The 23,841-nt window shown below is 38.4% G+C and overlaps 1 protein-coding gene across 4 annotated transcripts in view; it reads right to left on the reverse strand.

Annotated features, from left to right (window-relative positions):
* Positions 1 to 835: 835 nt before the first annotated feature.
* LOC129178872 (troponin T, fast skeletal muscle isoforms-like) overlaps positions 836 to 23,841 on the reverse strand; it is a 28,537-nt gene continuing 5,531 nt past the window's right edge. Inside the window, exons 2-15 of one of the 4 annotated variants that reach the window (XM_054771517.1) lie at positions 23,265 to 23,304; positions 23,122 to 23,135; positions 16,538 to 16,681; positions 12,898 to 12,915; positions 10,967 to 10,987; positions 9,246 to 9,264; positions 9,100 to 9,145; positions 7,192 to 7,308; positions 7,023 to 7,100; positions 4,735 to 4,848; positions 4,542 to 4,651; positions 3,573 to 3,663; positions 2,648 to 2,688; positions 836 to 1,099 (exon numbers count right to left, since the gene is read on the reverse strand). In XM_054771517.1, the coding sequence (XP_054627492.1) occupies positions 1,063 to 1,099; positions 2,648 to 2,688; positions 3,573 to 3,663; positions 4,542 to 4,651; positions 4,735 to 4,848; positions 7,023 to 7,100; positions 7,192 to 7,308; positions 9,100 to 9,145; positions 9,246 to 9,264; positions 10,967 to 10,987; positions 12,898 to 12,915; positions 16,538 to 16,681; positions 23,122 to 23,135; positions 23,265 to 23,284 (870 nt within the window). In that variant the 5' untranslated portion in view covers positions 23,285 to 23,304 and the 3' untranslated portion in view covers positions 836 to 1,062. Of the gene's footprint in view, positions 1,100 to 2,647; positions 2,689 to 3,572; positions 3,664 to 4,541; positions 4,652 to 4,734; positions 4,849 to 7,022; positions 7,101 to 7,191; positions 7,309 to 9,099; positions 9,146 to 9,245; positions 9,265 to 10,966; positions 10,988 to 12,897; positions 12,916 to 16,537; positions 17,466 to 23,121; positions 23,136 to 23,264; positions 23,305 to 23,841 lie in introns of those variants that run through there. The other 3 variants (XM_054771518.1, XM_054771519.1, XM_054771516.1) reach the window with 3 other exon arrangements.

The raw sequence follows: 23,841 nt of genomic DNA on the forward strand, positions 1-23,841 counted from the left end.
CTGTTTTCTTAATGTATTTTTAATCACAAAACGTCCTCAGCATCTAACAAAGAAGCTAGCTTGCTAACAAAATAGCATGTCTATGGTGTCATCAGCTGCTGACTCTCAAAAATGTGAACATAAAACACGGTTTTATAGTTTTACATACAGTAAACAATTCCAAATGCATATAAACACATATGCATGAAAGGGATAAATGAACATTTAAGGTTAGTTTTACCTTCACCGAAGATGTGATTCTTGATGTGAGTGTTCCCAAAGACATGACGAGGCAGTGAGACACCACAAGGACACCATCTTCCTGTTTTGTCACGCGCTTTTCATTGAATTCATTAGTGTTTCTCACCTCAGTGAGCCAAAATGGAGTCACAGAAAGTGCCAAGCATCACAATTGAATTGAAGAAATAACTCAGTAGAACTCCGGTCTCGCTGCCACATTGCGTCTTTGGGAACACTCACATCAAGAATCACGTCTCCAATGGAGGTAAAAGTAAGCTTAAATGTTCATATTCCTTTCATTCACCATTTATATGTATTTATATGATTTCCAAATGTTTACTACATGCAGAACTATAAATGTAAAACTATAAACAAACGTGTTTTGCGTTAACATTTTTGGCTTTCTGTAATGGATTAATTGGATTTATGTTATTTCTTATGGGAAAAATGGTTAGCGTCCTTTTTGGTTAGAGTCAGACCATCTGGAACGGATGAATGACGCTAACCAAGGTTCCACTGTTGTTGTAAAACGACGTTGGTTTAAATGAACATTTCTTATTGGAGTTGTGTTTTCATACAAAGCAATCAAACTGTGAAACGGGAAATAATAATTGCAGATGTTTATTTTCTGGACAGTCACATCATCCTTAAACAAATACAATGATGACCTTTGTCTGCGCTTTAGTGGAGCTAAAGCCATCCAGACCAATCATTTCACGCAAGCAAACGCAGGCAAGTAAGATGTCCAGTTGTGGTTTTAGTACTGGCGCTGCAGGTTTTTCATGGATGTGGTGGTCGCAGCATCGGCCAAGTGTTTCCTGTCTGGCCTTACTGGCAGCGACCTCACTTCCTGCGGCGTGTGGCGGCTCCTTTCTTGCTACTGCAAAGGCACAGGAGGACAAAGTGTTAGATCTGCCAAGGGATTTTTAGCACTTGGTGACAAGAAAGTGTGATGACATGTGGTCAAGTAAAATTGTGCATACTGATGCAAATTTAGACAATAATGCAGTTCCATTTTTTCAAAAAAAGTTGAATGGACAGCACACATCCATCCATCTTCTACCGATTATCTGAGGACAGGTCGCGAGGGCAGCAGCCTAAGCAGGGAAGCCCAGACTTCGCTCTCCAGCTTTGTCCAGCTCCTCCCGGCGGATCCCAATGTGTTCCCAGGCCAGGGAGAGACGTCGTCGCTCCAACATGTCCTGGGTCTTCCCCAAGGCCTCCTACACCTCCCCGGGGAGGCTTCCGGGAGGCATCCTGACCAGATACCCAAGACACCTCATTTGGCTCCTCTCAATTAGAGGAGCAGCGGTACTACTCTGAGTTTCTCCCTGGATGACAGTGCTTCTCACCTTATCTTTAACGGAGAGCCCAGCCACCGTACGGAGAAAACTCATTTTGGCTGCTTGTACCCGCGATCTTGTCCTTTCCGTCACTACCCAAAGCTCATGATCATAGGTGAGGGTAGGAACGTAGATCGACTGGTAAATTGAGAGCTTTGCCTTTAGGTTCAGCTCCCTCTTCACCACAACGGACCGATGCAAATTCTGCATCACTGCAGACGCCGCGCCAATTCGCCGGTCGATCTTGCGTTACATCCTTCCCTCACTCGTGAACAAGACCCAGAGGTACTTAAACTCCTTCACTTGGGCCAGGATCTCATCCCTGACCCAGAGATGGCCCTCCACCCTTTTCCGAGCGAGAACCATGGACTCAGACTTGAAGGTGCTGATTCTCCTCCCGGCCGCTTTACACTCAGCTGCGAACCGAGCCAGTGAGAGTTGAAGATCACGGCTCAAACGGAAGCCAGCAGGACCACATCATTGCAAAAAGCAGAGACCCAATCCAGAACACCTAAACGCCCTGGCTGCGCCTGGCAATTCTGTCCATAAAAGTAATGAACATTGGTGACAAAGGGCAGCCCTTTCGGAGTCCAAACCTCACTGGAAACGTATTGCTGGCAATGCAAACCAAACTCTGACGCCGGTCATACAGGGAACGACCAGCCTGAATTAGGTGGTGCGGTACCCCACATTCCTGGAGGACTCTCCATAGAATTCCTCCAGGAAGATAATCGAATGCCTTCTCCAAGTCCATAAAACACATGTAGACTGGTTGGGCAAACTGCCATGCACCCTGAAGGACCCTGCTGGGAGTGTAGAGCCGGTCCACACTTCCACGACCAGGACGAAAACCACACTGCTTCTTCTCAATCTGAGATTCAACTATCCGGCGCATCCTCCTCTCCAGGACCTCTGAATAGAGCTTACCAGGAAGGCTGAGGAGTGTGATCCCACGATAGTTGGAACACACTCTTCTTAAAAAGGGGGACCACTGCCAACCCAGAGGCACTGCCCCCGACGACACACAAATGCTTGCATGAAACACACACGCACACACACACAGTTGAATAGTAGAGTATTCTTACTGTTTTTGCAGCTCATCGATACGATTCCTAAGAGAGACGACCTGAAAGACAATATGATGATATAGTTATTTTTCATGTCTTCATTCATGGTTTGTTCATAATCTTAAACTTTGAAAATCTGTTGCAATTTTACGAGAATAAAGTCATAATATTATGAGGAAAAATAATGTCATTTTGGTAGCATGGAGTTGAAATATTCAAGAAAAACATACTTTTTAAAGTACAATCATAAAAATATGATGGGAATAATGTCATAATATTATATTAGGGAGAAGATTATTTAAGAAGAAAGTTAAAAAGTAAAAAAAAAATGAAACAACAGTAAAAATGGGGGAAAAAAAGCAAAGACCGAAGTTCCTACTAATAAGATGCATTTTTTTCTTGAAATATATAACTTCCTTGCGTGTTTACATGTGTTGATTTACAAAATATCCAAGTGGTCCTTGCATCCTTTCATTTTTCACTATGTGGCCCTCTGTGGAAAAAGTTACGACTGTTTGGCTGTTTAAACCCCCCCACAGTTTTTACATGTTTATGCCTATATGCTTCATTGATTCATTGACATTGTCAAGCGCTGATATTTCAGCCTTAGTTCGGCTGTCCTTAAACACACCATAGCTGCTGTGAGACGCAAAAGTGACGTTTCTACATAACTCTGATTCCATCTGTTATTATTCCATCTGATTATCAATTTCATCAATATGTGCACGGTTGGTAATGTGGATAGATGTGTGTGATATCACATGACCTTCCAGTCATTCCAGGGTTCTGTAACAAGAGGAGAATGTGGATGTGGTGGGGAGACGCGTGTCAGGCAGATGTGTCACTGCTGGTAAACTACGGTGTCATCCAAATTCACGCACACGCGTCTTACTGCTGCTTCCAACTCTGGAGCCCTACTTGTGGTAGCGTAATGGTGACTGACCTCATATCGCTGTCTCTTGAGCCTCTCGCAGTGGTCGTATTTAATCTCCTCCAGGCTGTACAGCAAGTCCCACAGCTCCTTGGCCTTTTCCCTGATAGACACAAACCAACAACAAACCGCTCAATATTAAAAGGTGTCTCTATCTTGAAATGCAAACTGTAAGTGGTATAGTCATCAAATGAATGTATGTTTATGTGCGTACTGGCGGGAAATATTTATTTGAGTCCCTGCTGACTAACAGAGCAAATATGATAAACACGATAAAGTAATGTCTACTTGATGGAGTGAAATAAATATTTGATCCTCAAGCAAAACATGACTTAGTACTCGGTGGTGAAACACTCGCTGGCAAGCACAGGGTTCAGACTTTTCTTGCAGTTGGATACCAACTGACCCTTGCTCCACATTGTTCCACTGAAGGATCAAGATGGCGTCTCCTCCAATGTGCCGTGTGGAAAACAACTCAGGTAACGTTGGAAGCCATCGAGACCGTCAAGGTCACATTTTTTCCTCATCAGAGAATAAAACTTTTTTCCACCATTCAGTGTCCCATGTTTGGTGCTCTCCTGCAAATTCCAAATTTTGTGGTGTTGAAGGAGACGATGCCTTTCAAGACGTTTGTTCTTAAAAGCCTTTTCTCACATATGCCGTGATAAATAAATGACGTCTTTTTTCTTTGATATTTCAACTTTAGGCTACTAAAATGACTACTTTTCCTCATAATATTACAACCTTATTCTTGTAAAATTAATACTTTTTTCTCTTACCATTTTGACTTTATTCTTGTAAAATTACTGCTGTTTTTTTTCCATTTTTTCTTATTTCTTGTTAAATTACATTTTTAGAATGTGCCGCAGGTCAGTAAAAAAAAAACAAACGACGGGCTGCAAATGGCCCCCGGGCCGCATTTTGGACACTCCTGCTTTATCATCTCACCAAATAGTGTTTCATCTTTTATCAGTGTTTTACCTCAAACTGCTGTCACTGAGATTGTCGATGGCCAGAGGTTGGCACCTCTCTGCCAGGACCTTCTTCTTCTTTTCCCTTTCAGTCTGCTTCTTGCCTCTCTTCTGGTCCACCTGCCAAATTCCAAGACATTTCCACTCACTGTTCTTTTCATTTCCAGGTGTTTTGCGATTGCAATGGGAACATGGGAACATACCCTCTGCAGATGGCTACTGAAGCCGGATCCCATGCTAGACAGGGCTATCTTCTTCTTGGCTTCATCCTCAGCTTTCCTCTGGGCATCGGCTTCCTCCTTTCTTATCCGCTCGGCCTGCCACATGAATGTGAGCAATCAGTACTTAACTTATTCAATCAGTGCAATCGAATGATAACGCCTTTTCTGCGTTGCTTCTTCTGTTTCTTGATCCAAGGGGAAACTTGTTTTTGCTGCCCTCTAGTGGATCACCTCGCCTTTGCACCTTCATAGAGCTGCCATAAAATACTCAAGTGCTGACGGTCCTATTCCACTGGATTGATTCAAATATCGATAGCATCAATACCGAGAGTGGTATCAGTGTCGGATCGATACTAGTGTGATGAAATCAATATTTTTCACTTTGTTTCTACGAATATTTTCACAATTATCTGTGTACTTTTCTTTTTTTTGTTGATATTGTAATATGTAGGTATTGCTACATTGTTTCAAATACATACAAATGTAGTTTTATGTATATAAATGTACATACATTTACAATAATCCCTCGTTTACTGCGGTTAATTGGTTGCAGACCCGACCACAATAAGTGAATTGCCGCGAAAATAGGATTCTTGATTTGTAAATCAAATATTTTTGTAATTACCGCTTAGAAAAACTCTTTACAATCTTCTACATGCTGTTTTTAATATTATTAGAACCCTCCAGACATAAAATAACGCCTCTATAGTCCCCTTTATACTCCTATTTCCCAATATAGTAGATATAATCAGAGCCATTTAAGAAATAAATAAGACTCGTACTCATGTGTGTTTCAATTACGTGTTCCAGAAGTGTGGACAGGAAGTGACGTTGGGGATTCAGAGTTGAGTTTTAACTGGAGTACGGCCACAACAGTAGCCCTTGTTATTATGATTATGACAATGATGATTATGTTATTATTGTGCCTGTTGTGAGATAATTCAAACCTGCAATAAAAGCCTGTTGTTCCGGCAATCTTGTCTGGTGCTTGTGCTACTACTGACACCTAGTGGCCAGTGTAGACTGCAGTCCATCAACGTCTTTTAATGACTTAAATTGTATTTTTTATTTTAGTTCATTTAGCCATTTTTGCGCTTAGAAATGCTGAAAGGGATAGTTTGGATTTTTTGACATGAAGTTGTATGACATCCCCATCAGCAGTGTAGTGCATCAACAGTGACTTACCCCCCACTTCATCCGGTGAGCCAAGTTCTGGTCGGATTTTGGTGATGAGGAACCCGGTTCCGATTATTTGGTGGGGCCACTTAAGTACAAAGTTTGGCTTCTCAAAACAATGTGCGTTCACTAAGACATTTTCATCACAAAAATGCCGTAAAATCCACTTGAATATGCATTTTCTTTAAACTAATATTGGTCGTCGTCAACCACAGCACAGCAACCATTTATTAATTAATCAATTAATTAAAAAACGTGATAGTGAGGCACAATGTCCCAACTGCAAAGTGGCGAGGGACGACTGCATCCAAATACAGACGGGAGAACTTGGGGGCAAAAAGGATCAGACTGAAAATCAATTGTAGTTTTTGCTTTTCTTAACTTATTTTTGCACTGTTTATTTTATTTTGCTCCATGTAATAAAATATGAATATAGAATAAAGTAGGGAATTAGTTCATTATTATGTTGATATTTTGACATTATATATTATTTTGTCCAGTGATTTATTCCACATAGAATCCATACCTGTCAACTATGCCGTTTTCCCTGAGAAAGTACTGTTTTTGCTTTTTATTTCGTTGCCATCCCTGTTTAAATAGTTTCCCCTTACTTTCCCTTATTTCACGGACAAAATCTCTCATTGTCTAATCTAAATGTAGTTATGTTATAATCACGAAAAACAAATTAAAGGCAAAATCACAAAATCATTCCGTAAACTTCAAGTTATTTTCAAGTACAGTCGTCCTTCCCCACATCGCATTGCGCTTCGCAGCCTCACTCTATCACGCTTTTTCAAAAATATACAAATGAATAAATCATGGTTGTATACGGTCTACTATTAGTCAAACAATATGCATATTGAAGCAAATTGCATGTATTTTATGCGAGAAATCATATTTTTTAAGCATAAATATGGCTAAATGAAGCAAAATACAGAAAGAAGACGCATTTAAATGCACAGTGAATGATATGTAGTATTCTACACTGGTCACTAGTTGTCAGTAATGTTACTGTGATGTTCGGTGTGGCACTCGAGTCGGCTAGACTGGGATTACTGTACACTGAAAAACGTCACAGTTAAGAAGCTGTGTACCTCCCGTCTGGCTTGTCGCTCTTTATCCTTCTCGGAACGAATCCTTTGCTGCTCTGCTCGCTCCGCACGACGCTTCTCCTGAACGTACGTCAGCCAAAAGACATCGTTACACGCTGAGCTCTGAACACAGTACAGATATAATACTAGTACGCCAGTGTAAAAACCTCACAATTCTTTCCTTAAGAGCAATTAACTCCTCTTCCTCCTTCTTCCTGCACTCAAAGTGGGCATCGATCAGCGACTGGAGCTCAATCAGGTCTTTGTTTTGACGTTTCTTCTGGATGTCCTGCGATATGTAGAACAACGGCGGACCTCAGACATGTCTTAAAAGCACACGTACATGGCACATACACATATGGACAAAAGTTTTTGGACACAGTGTCCCCTTTGTCACCCACATCGTGATTTACAGGAAACATTTTGGAGTGGTTGTTATGTGACAGTCATGGTAAAATAGCTCATTTTTTGCCTTTTAAAGGTGATTTTAAAGCCATTTAACGAGGCGCCACATATCTCAATATAACTGTCCTTACTATATTTATTGAATTAATTCATATATAAAAAAGATAGGAAAATACTGCCATTGTTATGGTTTTCTTTTGCTATAAAAAGCCTGATGTTGCATATCTGCAGTAACGAGTTACTAGTTACTTTCCCAAAAGGCTAATGGAATTAGTACCAGAAATATTGCAAGGGCAATTGATATTTTGTAAAGCAACACATGTAGATATGCTAACAAGTTCTATACAATTCTAGAAAAAAACTGCATCTCAGCTTTGTCGTATAAGTGAAAAAGCCTGTTATTAGTATCAACTTTGCTCTTTTCTCTTTTCCCCCCATTTTTGTGTTTTTTTTATCAAAATATTTCAACTCCCTTCTCAAATAATCTTAGTAAATTTTCATCTCGTAATATCAAGACTTTCTCATAGTATTACTCGTAAAATTAAGACCTTTTCTCGTTAAATTACAACTTTTTTCTCTTAATATTTTAACTTGATTTTTTTTACAGAAATTTTCCATAAAAATAAAAATAATGACAAAATATCTATATAAATAAATAAGGGAAAATAGTTGATGACCAGAATTTGTTTATGTAATATGTTTTCCCAAATTTTTCCTTATTTTTAAAATGTTTTCCTGGTAAATTTACTGGTATTTTCCTGGTACAGACCTTGTGTAAAGAATCATTTTACAAAAATGACAACTTTACTTTGTTGTTTGTTTATCATAGTAATACAAATTTAAAAATAACGTATTTTTTCTTTAATATTTCAACTTTATGCTACTAAAAGGATTTTTTTTTTTTACCATAATATAACGAGCTTATTGCCCTGTGATTGGCTGGCGACCAGTCCAGGGTGTACACCGCCTCTCGCCCAAAGCCAGCTGGGACAGGCTCCAGCATACCTCCGCAACCCTCGTGAGGAGAAACGGCATAGAAAAGATGGATAACGAGCTTACTCTCATAAATTGTTTTTTTCTTATTATATTTGGACTTTATTTTTGTAAAATTACAGCTTTTTTCATTTCTGCTGTTGTTGTTTTGGGTTTTTTTGTAATTTTCAACTTTCTTTGTGTAAATGTCCTTGTAATTATTATCCCACATTTTGACTTTATTCTTGTCACATTATAACTTTTTACACAAGCTAATTTTCCAAAAATTGCCACGTTATTTGTTGTTGTGTTTGTTGTTCATCATATTACAACTTAACCAAGTATTTCGTTAATATTTCAACTTTATGCTACCAAAGTGACGTTATTTTTCTGCACATTTGACATTATTCTCATAAAATTACAACCTTTTAAATTAGATCACAACCCTTTTTTTCTTAATGTTTTAACTTTATTCTTGTAAAATTACTGCTGATTTTGCCATTTTTGCTGGTGTTGTTTTTTTCTTTTTTAGTTGTTTTGTTAAAATATATTTTTGGTCTAGATGGAGGTTATTGATTACCCATGGATACACATTCTGAATCATATGACAATACCTCTACTCTATGTGATGGGGGTTTATTTTTAGCCAGTGACTGCAATTAACCACGGCTGAGTGAAGCTACCTGTCAACTAAGATACGTACATCAAAGTCTACTTTCTCCCCATCGGGGATCTTGGGAGCCGTTGGTCTGTGGAGGCAAACAACATTCCATATTCACCATGAGTTATACAACAATAATACATCACCAATGCATGGCTGCTTGTTCAATACATCCAAGAATTCCTCACTTGAACTTTGGCTTTTCTTCTGGATGATCAGCGTCATGGCGACAGCAGAGGGAGAGAGGGGACAGAGATCACACTGTTAAACGCATAAAAGTGGAGGAAGATGAAGTCCAGCACCCTGTTGGTTAATTGTGGGGAGGGGGGGTCCATGTCGAGTAGCTGAGTTACAACACAGGGCTGCAAGTGCTTTCACACCTCCAGTAGTAGATTCCTGTGTTAAGTCCCCTGGGTTGACACGGTCACCTGATTTATTGAGTTAATTTGGTGTGTATTAGTGTGTAAAGGAAACACGGTCATTTACCTGAATAGTTGTTGGGGTTTTTTTAAACATACGTAAGCACACATTGGACTGTTAATCGATGTGCATGGTAAAAAAAAAGGAGCTGGGTTTTCACGGGACTGTTCATATGGTTTGTGATGAGTTTAGGTCAGCAATTCCCAACTACCGTGCCGTAAGAGATCAGCGGGAAATAATCGAATTTCACCTACTTGGTCCGAACAGTGCATACACTCCTGATCAAAATTTTCAGACCAGCTGAAAAATGGCAACAATTTACATTTTGCACTGTTGGATCTTAAGGAGGTTTTAAGTAGAGCTTCAAAAAGCAAAAGGAAGAAACGGGAGAAAGCAAAAACAAATCTGAGTCAGCAATTCATTGCAAACAAACTTTAAAGTGAAATAGGCTGTTCATCATTTCATCAACAGTTTGAGTCCACAGCCTTTAAAAGCCAAAATCTTGGCAAGAATGTGGATTGAATGTGATTTGGTGTTAGGTATTAACACCGTCATGATCTCTTGATGAAGCAAAAAACACGGTGGGATTGTTGAGCTGCATAAGCAAGGCCTCTCGCAGCGCCCCATTGCTGCTCCGGTTGGATGCTGTAAGACAGTCATTTGAAACTTCATCAAAGGTCCTGAGGGGAAACAAAAAAGTCAAGTGGTCGACCCCAAAAAATGTCCAATCTGACTGGGTGTTCGTCAAAACACGGGACCATCCTCTGGCCAAATGAAGGTCGTTACAGGTGCCGAGTGCAGTCCAGTAAACATCAGACGGCATCTGCGAGAGGCGGCTTTTAAGAAAGGTCTTCGAAAGTCTCAGCTCCTTCAGCGCCACACAATTGCCCATTTGGAATTTTCACGAGAGCATCAAACATCGGACATCGAAAGGTGGAAGAAAGTTTTTAATCTCTGAGGAGAAAAAATGGAACCTTGATGTCCTGACGTTACTGGCATGACAAGGAGATCCCACCTGGGATGTTTTCCATACAGCACAGTGGAGGGGGTGCCATCATTATTTAGGCTGCTTTTTCCTTCAATGGAACAATGGAGCTTCAGGTTGCGCAGGGGCGTCAAATGGAAGCTGGTTATGTGGAGATGTTGCAGGGGGCATTCCTCACGACTGAAGGCCCTCGTCTGAGGGTTACGGAACAAAAAAGTCATTTCTGTCATTTCTGTTTCAGGCGGTTTTCGGGTTCTTTTGAGCTGTGGTCTCCCATTTTGTCTTTTTGTAATTTTAAGCTCTATTTAGAGCCTTCTTAAGATCCATTCTTGCTCTCTCAGGGGTGTAATTAACCACCCATTCACACAACATTTTGTTTGGTGGTGTGCCATGAAATTTTTGTAACGCAAAATAAAGGTTGGGAAAGACTGGCTTAGATAACCCCACTCCAACAGGAAGAAAAAACAAGCAAGGCAACACGACTCAGCAGGAAATACAAAGTACCATCTTGATCTCCCTCCTCCACTGGCGGGACACATTCATGCAAAGAAGAGAAGAGGCAGAGATGAGTAGTTTAACCATGAATCAGCGTTTTGGTTCTTCATGTTGCACTAATGCAGCGTTTCTCAAGCTGTGCGGTGTGGAGACCAAGTCAGAACTAAAGTTTAGCAGGTGGAATGAAAGTTTGGGCGTCGCAGTAATAGGGTTGGCTATCGTTTACATATTATCTGATACTGATACTTTTGAAACCGGTGCATAAAAAAAGTTTGAACAGAATAGTAATTTAAAGTTTAACACCCACATTTTACCAGATAAATAAAATGTCATTAAAATGAACAATAACAAACTGCTAGATTTTACAGTACTTTAAATGCATATATTCTGCACAACTGGAGCACAAATTGAACATTGGTAATCATTTATGGTGATGTTAGACTACCGTTACCATTAATGAAATTAGCGTAGCGACCCACTTGTGTTGTAACGTTGGTGTTCAGAATTCCAACGCTCATGAATGCACCTTGCAGTTAGTGGTGGATCATGAGACAGTGTCGCGAGAAACTCGTGTGTGCAAGTTACTGTACCTCGTTTCAGAGCTAAATTAATAATAACTATTGATTTAAATTAATACAATTATTACATTTAAAAATAATAATAAATAATAAATAATACACAATAAATAATAAATAATAAATAATCATAAAATGACTATATTAATTTAAATTTCAGTGGAAAACTAATATAGTCAATATTCATTTAAATTAATAAAATTTATAAATCTAAGTGAAATAAATAAAATTATTAAAATAAATATAATAAGATACAATTGAATTAATAGAATTAAATGAATGAAATCACTATAATGACTACATTTCAATTTCAGTGCTAAATTAATATATCAAATATTAATTGAAATTAATAAAATTAATAATTTCAAATCAAATTGATAAACATTTAAAAATACATATAATTAATAAAATAAAACTGAATTTAAAAAATTGCATTATATTAATAAAATTAAACAACATAAATAAATGGAATTCATTAAAATAAATGAATTGAAATTTCAGTGCTATATTAACGGTAACTATTAATTTGGCACCGAAATGCGGCACTGTTCGCTATTTAGTTTTTCGTCGTCACTGACGCCATTTCGATACTGAGTTTCGTTACGCATCCCTTCGTAGCAGAGGTGTGGACTCGCGTCACGTGACAATTTTTAATGACGTGGACTTCACTTGACAATATCATCAAGACTTGAAATTCGATTTGGACTTTGACATGAATGACGTACGACCTGACTCAGCCTTTGGACTAATGACTTGAGAGTACTTGAGATTTTCAGTGAATGTGTTGAGTAAAATGTGTCCCCGTTCAAAGTATCGAACTACCGTGATTGTTATTATGTCATTTCCAGCAAGACGACATCTTTTTCCCTTTGAATTTGCCACATTGAATGCATCTATTAACATCCAATCAGGTTTAAGAACAAACAACAAATGTGTGTATTACTTAAAACCTCAATGGTGTTATTTAAAACAAAACATTGCATTGATTGTATTTGTCAAATGTAATAGATTGTTACTTTGTCAAAATGGCATTTTATGACTTGTAAGGACATCAAAATTTCAAGCCTATGTTGAATTTGACTCAACCTGTCTTGATGACTTAAGATTTAACTTGGACTTGGACGTCTTTACTCGAGACTTGAGTCGAGACCTGAGATTACAGACTTCAGCCTTGCAGAAGTGGGAAAAAAGTTTGAGAACCGCTGCATTAATGACACCACGGAGACAAAATGATTTCTGCCTTTCTCCGGAAAACCAAGTCGGCGTGTGGAAAAAGCTTTGTGTACGTAAAAACACATAATAATAGAATAACATTTTTTTAATGATTAAAAAACAAATCAAATAAAACAATCTAGATCAACATACCTTCCTCTTCATAGGCGTCTGCATGCACCAAGCGTCCAAAGCAAGAGCAGAACAGAGATTATTAGTGGTCAGACTTGCTTGCTGCCACTTTACAATGCACTGCTCATGAGGCCCATTTACCAAACTGGGGTGTTGCATGGACAGTGGAAGCCACTGCGGGTTTGCGTTTGCTTTGAATGACAGCACCCCAGTGTAAATGTTATGGTGCAGCTTGCCGCAATCGCTTCTCATCTACTCGCAAAAAAAAAAAAACGCTAACACTAGAATTAAGGGAGTCGAACAAATGGCTTTTACATGATGAAATAATCAAAGGATACAATCAATTTCAAAAATGGTCTCAATTTAAAAAGTGGACCCCATGCAAATGATGAGATGGGGCAATTAAGCCATGTAAAGGATTTCTTCTTCTCCCTGTCATCATTTTATGCATATTTCATTTCACAGTCGTAGCACACTCGAATGCAGAGAGCTGGACAGTTTTGTTCTGATTATGTGACGCTGAACCGGACTAAAGTGCAAAGTGCAACAGATCCCTGTTCCCCATAGTCAGCCTTCAGTAAATAACCTTTAAATACTACTTTTTTTTGTCCCCACATGACTGTGCTCTGGATTCTTGTGATGGACTACTCTTATGGTGAACAGATAATTCATGGCTTAAAGCGGGGGTGTCCAAAGTGAGGCCCGCGGGCCATTTGCGGCCCATGGCTGTTTTTTATTGGCACACATAAAAATATTATGGAAATAAAAGAGCACAAATGGGAAAAACAGCTGTAATTTTCAAGATATAATGACAAAAAAGTCAAAATGTTATTCCAATAATAATAAATAATAACAATAAATAATGTCATTTTAGTAGCATAGAAAAAATATTATTTTGTTATTATCTTTTATATATTATTATTTTAAGTCTTAATATCATAAAAAACAACATTTTGGAAAATGATGTCATTTTTGGAAAATTAGGTTGGGGGAAAAGTTATAATACTATGGTAATACCATGGTCCAAATATTATGGGAATAAACTCAGAATATTACAAAAAGACAATTTACAAAGATTAGTGAAGAAAATATAAATGTTTGGTAAACAGCAAAACAGCAAAAATAGGAAAAAAAGAGAAGTTGATACTAATAATGCACTTTTTCACCTCTATCACAAACTGAGATGCAGTTTTTTCTTGAAATATACGTATATAACTTCTTAGCATTTACAAAATATCAAACTGGCCCTTGGATCCTTTGATTGTCCATTTGTGGCCCTCGCTGGCAAAAGTTTGGACACCCCTGCTATCACGTGGACTTCCTAAAGTTGTGACGTGAGAAATTCATACCCGAGCATTCAGTGGCATAAAAATGAAACTTAAAAACACACCATCACATGATACGACACTTCCACATGGTGTTGAATAAGAGTCGTTCATCAGTAATAACATTTTTATATGGTCCAACCCTTGCCGATTTAAAATGTGACTGTTGCAACCATTTGAATGTTTTGACATGCATGTTTCTATTTCCACAAAGCACAGCATATGCTGCCTGCATGCTTCCATAATGCAAGACAGGTGTTGTTACTAACTAACATGAAGCATGTAGAATGACATCATTTTAGTTGCTTTCCACGTGAACGCTGACGCTCAACACCTAAAGTGAAACAAATTGCAATGCAGATTTTCCAGCAACCTTTAGCCCTCTATAGCGCACTCGGTTCAAATAGAACATTTTTACTTGAGAAAATGATTGAAATACAGTGGAACCTCGGTTAGCGTCTGCCCCGGTTAAAGGTTTACGCCAAAATGTTATACGGTGCGCATTTTGTCATGTTGTCCAGCTGCGTTCGTAATGGGGTTTTTTAACGTCAGAATATCTTTCCTTGGTAGCATCCTATTAGCTAGCTAAACAGAATGGCAACCGGAACTGGATGTTACGTCGCCCGTCTATGACATAAAACACGTCTTTAAAGTTTGAGTTACCAAATATGGTTCCTTACCCCATAAGGTGCTAAAAGTAGGGTTGCATCCTGTTTGTCTTGGTTATTTCAATAGCTTTAACCAGTGAAGCTATGTTTTTTATGCCAAAATGTACATACATTCTCTGGTTAGCACACAACATTACGGGCGTCTTGTCGTGTTCTTAATACACTGCGTGAGTCTAACTGCCATCTTAATGTTTTTTTTTTTTTTATCACAAAATGTCCTTCCTTGTTAGCATCCTATTAGCTAGCAAACAACACAAAATGGCAATCGGGCCCGGAAGGCGCATCGCCTGTCTAAAATATAAAACACGTTTTTTAAGTTGGAGTTACCAAACGTGGTTCCTTGCTCTATAAGTTGCTAAAAATAGCATTGCGTCCGCTTTGTCTTGGTTAACCAGTGAAGCTATGTTTTCACGCCAAAATTGTGCCTCGGTTTACGTACATTCTCCAGTTAGCGCACAATGTGGCGGGCGTCTTGTCGTGTTGTTAATACACTGCATGAGCCCGACTGTTCTCTTCATGTATTTTTTTGTATCGCAAAATGTCCTCCCTTGTGAGCATTCTAATAGCTAGCTAAACAAAATGGCAACCGGGACCGAATGTTACATCACCCGTCTATGACATAAAACATGTCTTTAAAGTTTGAGTTGCCAAATATGGTTCCTTACCCCATAAGGCGCTAAAAGTAGGGTTGCATCCGTTTTGTCTCGGTTATTTCAGTAGCTTTAACGAATGAAGCTATGTTTTGCGTCAAAGTTTTGCCTCGGTTTATGTACATTCTCTTGTTGGTGTTGTTAAAACACAACATACATGCATAAAACAATTTGAAATTTAAGGTTACTTTTACCTTCACTGAAGACGTGACTGTTCCCAAACGATGTAACGATGTGGCAGTGAGATCAACCACCGAATTAATGATGCTAACCAAGGTTCCACTCAAAGAATTTAGGGTTTATTATTATTATTATTATTTATTTATTAACTGGGATAAATGACAAGGTTCTACTGCCTTATAGTGAGGTGGAACCTCAGTTTCTGTGTCAAAAATGTTGCCTCGGTGTGGGTGCATTGCCACACATTGTCTTATTATTCATACACTGTGTGAATCCAACTCTGTTCATAATTTATTTTTCTCACAAAACATCGCTGTTAGCATGGAAGCCGGAACCGGAAGTCATTGTCCCCTACTTATGTCACTTCGTCTACGATGTCATCAGTGATTGGCTCTGTAGTTGTTTGCCAACTAATAGAGTTCCGCCACAAGAAGGTGGTGTCCGTGTGGATCTCTGCTTGTCCCTCCCCGATGCCTCAACAATCAAGTCTTCAGTGAAGGTAAAAGTGACGTTAAGTGTTCATTTAGCCCTTTTCGTCATTTACATGCATTGCCTTTTTTTTCTACACGTAAAACTATAATTGTAACGGATTGTAAGGCTCTATTGGAACGGATTGATGATGCGAACCGAGATTCCGCTGTATCCGGACTTAAGTGTGAGCTACCAAATATGGTTCCCTGCCCTACGAGGTGCTAAAAGTAGCGTGGCATCTGGTTTGTCTTGGTTATTCCAACAGCGTTAACCAGTGAAGCTGTGTTTTGCAGTGCCGACAGTCCTAGAGAGCAGAGAGCTGAGAGGGTAGCAGGAGAAGGGTGAACAGACTGCCCAAGGCACGTACCTTCCTCCTCATGAACCACCTCCTGTGGCTCTGGTTCTGCCTCTGGTTCAGGCTCTACCACAGGTTCAGGCTCTACCTCGGGCTCTGCTTCTACCTGGGCCTCCGCCTCAGGGGCTACTTCTACTTCTACTAGCTCCTCCTGGGCTACGGCCACGCAGCATGCACCAAACCGCCAAGGAGAGGGAGGGTGTCGGAGGAGGCCATTAATGAAGACCACAGACATGACAGAGCCATTAAAAAACAAAAGTGAGAGATTGCTTTAGTTACACAGAAGATGGATTGGTGAGCGAAGGATGGTGCTGCTGGAAAACAAAAAGAGAAACAGATGATGATGATGACGATGGGAGCCATGTGACCTTATTCACACAGAGGCCATGTTGAACTTCCTGTCTACCCGGTTTAGCATGAAGGTCCATGTTACACCAATCTGAAGAGTGAAATAACTTTTATATTTAAAATCAGTTTGTTATGACACGAGGCCAACGCACATCAACGTCCATATGTTCCAAACACAGAAATGATCAAACCCAAAAACACATGCAAAGTCAGCCATTCGCAACGATTGCGTAGCGACCCACTGAAAATGGCTCAGGGTCGCGACTCGTTGAAAATCACTGACGTCCCCCGGGGACCCGAGTGGGGACTTTAACGTTCTGTCCGTCCGCCACACAGCTGCAGATATCTGCTGGAGAAGAACGTCCCATAAAGAGAGGCTTGTCAAACCAGTTGAGGACCACTGGTTTATGTGATTTTCCCGTTGCATGTGTTTTATGATTTTGGATCATTTCTGTGTTTGGAGTGTTTGGACATCGCTGTGCGTTTGCTCCCTTCGGCCACCGTATGCACAGTGCCCTCCAGAAGGATTGGCATAGTGAGGTCCATTGCCTAATTTTTGCTGTAGACTGAAAACATTAGGGTTTGAGATCAAAAGATGAACATGAGACCAGAGAGCAACATTTCAGCTTTTAGTTCCAGGTATTTACATCTGGATCGGATGCACAACTTAGAAGATAGCATCTTTTGTTTGAACCCACCCAGTTTTCATGTGACCAAAAGTATTCTAAGACAAACATTTTATCCACTGATGAATTTTTTAGGCTCATCTTTGTAATTTTTGCCAAATTCCAGTCTGGTCTTTCTATTCTTCTTTCCAATGAGTGGTACGTTTGGATTTTTTTTCAGCGATACCTTCACCTCTGCCCTCTACAGGTTGTTGCTAATGTCACAACCGGTTGTTTTAGGCTCCTACTTGACATCTCTCTCAATGTTTCTGTCATCACCTGCTGATGTTTTCCTTCAGGACGTTCCAAACGGTTTTAGTGGCTATGACCAATGTTTGTGCAATGGTTGTGATTGATTTTCCATCTTCTCTAACATTCACAATTGCTTGTTTTTCCACCTATGGGCAGCTCTCAGGTTCTCATGTTGTTTTCACCTCTAAATGCAGTTTACACAGGCAAAACCCATCCTACCCAATCTGAAACTGAGCGTAGACGTTCAGTGCTATTTATTGATTGAATAAGCAATTCAATAGGATGCGCCATTCAGTCACGTGGTCCAATACTTTTGCTCATATAAAACATGAGTTAATACTACTAAAATCTCATAATATTATGGCCTTATTCTCATAAAAGTTTGACTTTTCCTTGTTAGATTAGAATGCTGTCCTCTTAACATTTTGATTTAATTCTTGTGAAATTACTGCTGATTTTTCCATTTTTGCCGCTCTTTGGGGACCCCTTGTTATAAGTTGTGTATCCAATCCAGATGCAAATACCTCGAAATAAAAGCTGAAATGTTGCTCCCTGGTCTCATATTCATCGTTTTATGTCCAAATCAAACGTTTGCGGTCTACAGCATAAAAAAAGGACTTGACCTCACAATGCTCATGTCATATTTCAGATAAGAAGGCAGGAAAAAAAAATAATCCTGTGAATTTGGAGACTATGGGAGACACCCCCTTGGCCTTTGCGTGAAAGATGTCAATGACAAATGCACAAAAGTGTAACAGATCACATGGCAAGAAAATAAATACAGTGAGCCTGCAAGCTCACTGGCATTTTTTGCTTCACCATGTGATTTAAATCATCACTCAGAAGTCCACAGTACACCCTTAACTTAGAACTATTTGACTGACAGCTGGGTCTTAGTTTGGGCCAAACATAGATTTTAAATAACTCTTAAATCTATGAAAATGAGCCATAAATGTTCTTTATAAAAAAAAAAATAAAAAGAAATGTACGGTGCATTGCACAACAGATTCAAAGTGTTCCCTTATTTTAGACTTTTCCCCTGGAAAATACTGTAACTGCCTCTACATGTGTGACAGCAGGTCTTATCTAGACACCAGATGTCCGCGTCAAACACTTCAACTTAAGCGTGGAACTCAGATGCTAACAAATTAGTGTAGACCAGTTGTCATAGCTTACAACCGCTTCAGTCATCTTTACCTTCCTCGTCTTCAGTTTTGCAAAGACAGCATGAAATGGGAAAACAGAAAAAAAAAAAATAATAATAATTATTGGCAACATCACCTGAGGTGAGTGTGATATTTTTTATGAGTTACCTTTGTACTGTGATAGAAAGAAAATACATTACTGTACTTCCAAAAATGTGGTTTACATTTTGGCATTACTCACCCAGCAAGAAGAAATCAAAATCTGTATCGATACCAAGTGTGATGATATCGATCTATTTTCAAATATCTGTGTGTTTTTATCTCGTGCTGTTGATATTCTTACATTGTTGATATTGTTATATTTACTGTACACTATTACTGTACACTAGATTTGAATGAGAGCCAATGGCATTTTGTCTTTCGTTTGCTTATTTTGCAATACAGTAGTCCCTCGTTTATCACGGTCACGTGGTTGCAGAGCCGACCGTGATAAGTGAATCCGCCAAGTAGGATTCCTTATTTATAAATGGTATATTTTCATAATTATGAGCATAGAAAACCTGTTTACAACCTTCTAAATACAGTTTTTAACATTATTAGAGCCCTCTAGACATGAACTAACACCCCTACAGTTACCTTTAAACTTGTATTAACAATATAGTACACATAATTAGAGAAAATAAAACATAAAAGAGACTCATGCGTGTGTGCGTTGTTATAAATGTGTTCCCTAGCCTGTGTTTTTATTAAGGATTATTGTGCCTGTTGTGAGATAATGAACCTGCAATACAAAACCTGTTGTTCTGATGGTCGGGTCTGGTGCTTGTGTGTCTCACCAAACATTACAGTAAAATTACTGACACATAGTGACCAGTGTAGAATACTACATGTCATCACAAAGCTTTTGAATGTGTCTTCTGAATGCCTTATAATATCCATCCATCCATTTTCTATACCGCTTCTCCTCTTTAGGGTCGCGGGGGCATGCTGGAGCCAATCCCAGCTGACTTCGGGTGACAGGCGGGGTACACCCTGGACTGGTTGCCAGCCAATTATTATATATATATATATATATATATATATTTTTTTTTTTTTAAATTCGTTTTTCCATTTTTATGCTTGAATATGCTTAATTTAGGCAACAAAGACATAGCATTTGCTTCAATATGCTTATTTTTGACTAATAATAGACCGTATTCAACCATGAAACAGTATGATTTATTAATTTATATATTTTTGAAAAAACGTAATAGAGTGAAGCTGCGAAATTCGAAGCGGAAAGCGGCAAGGGACAACTGTATTGACTTTATCAAACATTGGTAGGTCTTAAAAGGGAACAGTTGTATTATTTTGTGGATGGTGTTACATTGTTGGATTTATTGTTCACAACTAAGTCAAAAAAAGTAGAAGAAAATAAATATTTTTGTGTTCACCTAAAATGTTAATCCTGTATTTCATTGTAATTAAAATCATGAACAGCAAACTAAAAACAAAAATCTCAATGTCATTAAATGAACTTGAAAAATTCCATGGGTGTCAGTTAGGGTATCAGCAGTATGGGCTCTGTGCAGTGGATCCCCGCACTTTCACCATTCAGCATTCACGGCAAAATTTGTAAATTTTGGTCAAGAAAATACAATTTTAATTTTTCCTGCAAAAAACACATCAAATTCACATCAAATAATTGATAATACAGGTCAAATGTACAGCATACATGTGGCACTGTTAAAGAAAAGCCAATTTTTACAAGTCGGTGTCTATTATGCGTCACTGATAATGTTGGTTTTGCCAAGCATTGTGATTTCGCACTTTGTTCGGTATTGTTGAACGCACCACAGTTGTGCGCTGAGATGCAAATGTTTGTTGGGCCACAGGAGTACTGGTAGTAGTAGTAGTAGTAGTACTAGAGGTAGTAGTGATGTTCGGATCGATACTAAAATATCGACACCAGCTCTTCTGATCATCTAAAATCAGGTCTTAAATTAAAATATCGATACTTTTGATACTTCAGTCATTTCAGGTAATGTTGGTCTGAAACGTTTGTCTGTTGAAACGACGGCTGATCGTAAACAGAGCCATGTGTGAATTGTGAATAAAGTTTTCATTCTTATGGTAGTTCATACATATATAAAATACAGTATATACAGTACAGTACAGTATATAATATATATATATATACTGTATATATATATACAGTATATAAAATAATACATGTATTTTAATGGTTTTAATATTTTACTTATTTTCTCTTTTTATTGTATGAAGAAACATTTTCACTTATTTTATATGATTTTGTCCTCTGTTTTTTCTGTGGTTGTATATTAGCTTGGCTATATTGTATCATATAGTAACTTAAATTAATTATTGAACTATTAATTTACTTAAATTAACAATTGATTTAAATAATATATTCATTTAATTATTAATTTTGTATTCTTTAGGGTATAATATGAAATACACAACTTTTTAAAATTGACCGAACACATGAGGTTAATTTGTATTGGTATTTGATCGTTATCGTCGATACCAACCTGAATATTACTAAGTACCTGATGTGATTCCATCCATCCATCTTCTATGTCGCTTATCCTCACTAGGTATGCTGGAGCCTATAAGCTCTAAAATTGATTCTCAAATCAAGATATTGATACTTTGATACGTCAGTCATTTGAGGTAATGTATTTCATTAACACAGTGGCTAAAGAAAGCTAATGAAATTATTAATACCTTGTTTAAATGATATGCAGTTGTTTAAAATAAATGAAGTAATTACTCCGATGTCTTTATGAGCTACGAAATTATTCTTTTATTTTTAATTATTCTAATTATTATTGGATCGGTGTCACCGATACCAGCCTGAATTTTACTCAGTATTGAATCAGGAAAAAAATCGGGGGTATCGCACATCACTAAGTACAGTAATGTCTCCTTTATCGTGTCTAATCGTTTACCGCGACCGTGATAAATGAATTCCCACAAAGTAGGGTTCATTATTAATAGATGGAATGTTTTTGTCAATTATGGCACAGAAAACGTGTTTACAATCTTCTAAATACGGTTCTTAACATTATTAGAGCCCTCTAGACGCGAAATAACACCCCTATAGTCACCTTTCCACTCGTATTACCCAATATAGTAGATATCATCAGACAAAACAAGACATATTAGACATAAATAAGATAAAATAGACTCACACATTAGCAGTTCCTTCCTAAGACATAAATAAAACGAATGCTCGAGCAGCGTCATGGTCAATGTGTTCCCTGGGGAACCTGAGTGAGGCGTCTCGTGCCTGTCTCACCAAACACCACCACCTAGTGGCCAATGTACAATACAGTCCTACATATACTACATTCACAATTACGATGCTTCTTCTGCCTTGTATTTGTATTTCAGTTTATTTACTTAGATCATTTTGCCATTTTTATGCTTGAAAATCCACAATCTAGGCCAATAATAAGTACAATTTGTTTAAATATGGATATTTCTTTACTAATAATAGACCGTATTCAATCACAAAGCTATGATCATTTATTAATTCATTCATTTTTGGAAAAAAACAAGATATAGTGAGGGAGCGATAACTGAATCATGATATGGCGAGGGACGACTGCAGTACATTATCATTCCTGAGTGGGGAGTACTGATACATTTTGTAATTAATAAGTGTGTGAGGCATATTTAGGGCTTAAACCTGGATTGTGTCACAAGTGAACAATGGCAATTGAAGCGAGAAAGGGGAAGGTTCTGGAGCTGAATCTAATGTAATAATTACACAAGTTACTTTTATTGCAAACGTCGATCTGAAATCAAAGGAAAATTTCAACATCAAGCTAGCAGGAGAGTTTGAAGTAGGAGTTGTGTCTCAAAAATAGCCATTTCGAACGTGACCCGTGCGAAAAGCGGGGATCCACTCTACTTGGTATGGAATTGATACCAAAATTTGCAGTATCACCCACCGCACCTACTTTTAACAGCATGTACCGGTACGTAAAAAAAAAGAAAGAAAATCAATCGACCTCAAAAATGATTCAAGCATTATGATCAAAACCTTATTTTAGGACATCAGTTGACATGGGAACATCATCAACAGCTCAACTTGGTCCGTGTAAAGGACACGGCGTGACAGCTGAAACGACTGCGGATGCTTGAAAACTCAATCAAACATTCCCGAATGGTCACTCACCCTCGAGTTGATCCCTGAAATATGAAAACAAGTCAGAAATCAACCAAACAGGAAGACACAGCTGTCTGTGCATGCTTGAAAATCATCAGTCAACATCTGACAGCAGCACATGCGCTTTGACCGACAGCGTGTGATGCACTTACACTTCCTCGGTGTCCGACATGGTGACAGCAGAACTCGCAGCTGAGGGCAAAGACAAAGAACCTCATGTGACCACAGTGTTTGAAATAGCCGCTTTTTACGTCACCTTCCTCTTTATATTTGCATTTTGTCAGTCACAATGTTTTGATGGAACAGTGTAAAAATAAGACACCATCAGTAATTAACTCATTCAATCCAATGAGCCATTTTTCAAAAGACAACCCCTTTTTTTACTGGCCATTTTAGCCGATTTTCACTGATCTTTCAAGGCACACAGAATATTGTGTTCTATGGCTCTATAAACATGGAAGCTACCACAAGAAAGATGAGACTCCCTTCCTTCATCAAAAAAAAAAGTTTGATTCTACCTTTTTCCGTTCTTTAGTAATCAGCAGTAGAACGTAGGTAAGTTTCAGGAAAATATCAGTTCCCGACTAAAAAAGGGAGAAAACCAGCTTTTTGTGAAAAGATACATTTCAAGCATAACCTTTACTTTGACACAAATATTTTTTGCTTTTGTGACAGCTCAAATATCTAATCAACCATACCAACATAAACAACACAAAAAAGGGGTTGTTT

The sequence above is a fragment of the Dunckerocampus dactyliophorus genome, chromosome 3 (genome assembly GCF_027744805.1).
Source record: "Dunckerocampus dactyliophorus isolate RoL2022-P2 chromosome 3, RoL_Ddac_1.1, whole genome shotgun sequence".
Taxonomy (NCBI): domain Eukaryota; kingdom Metazoa; phylum Chordata; class Actinopteri; order Syngnathiformes; family Syngnathidae; genus Dunckerocampus; species Dunckerocampus dactyliophorus.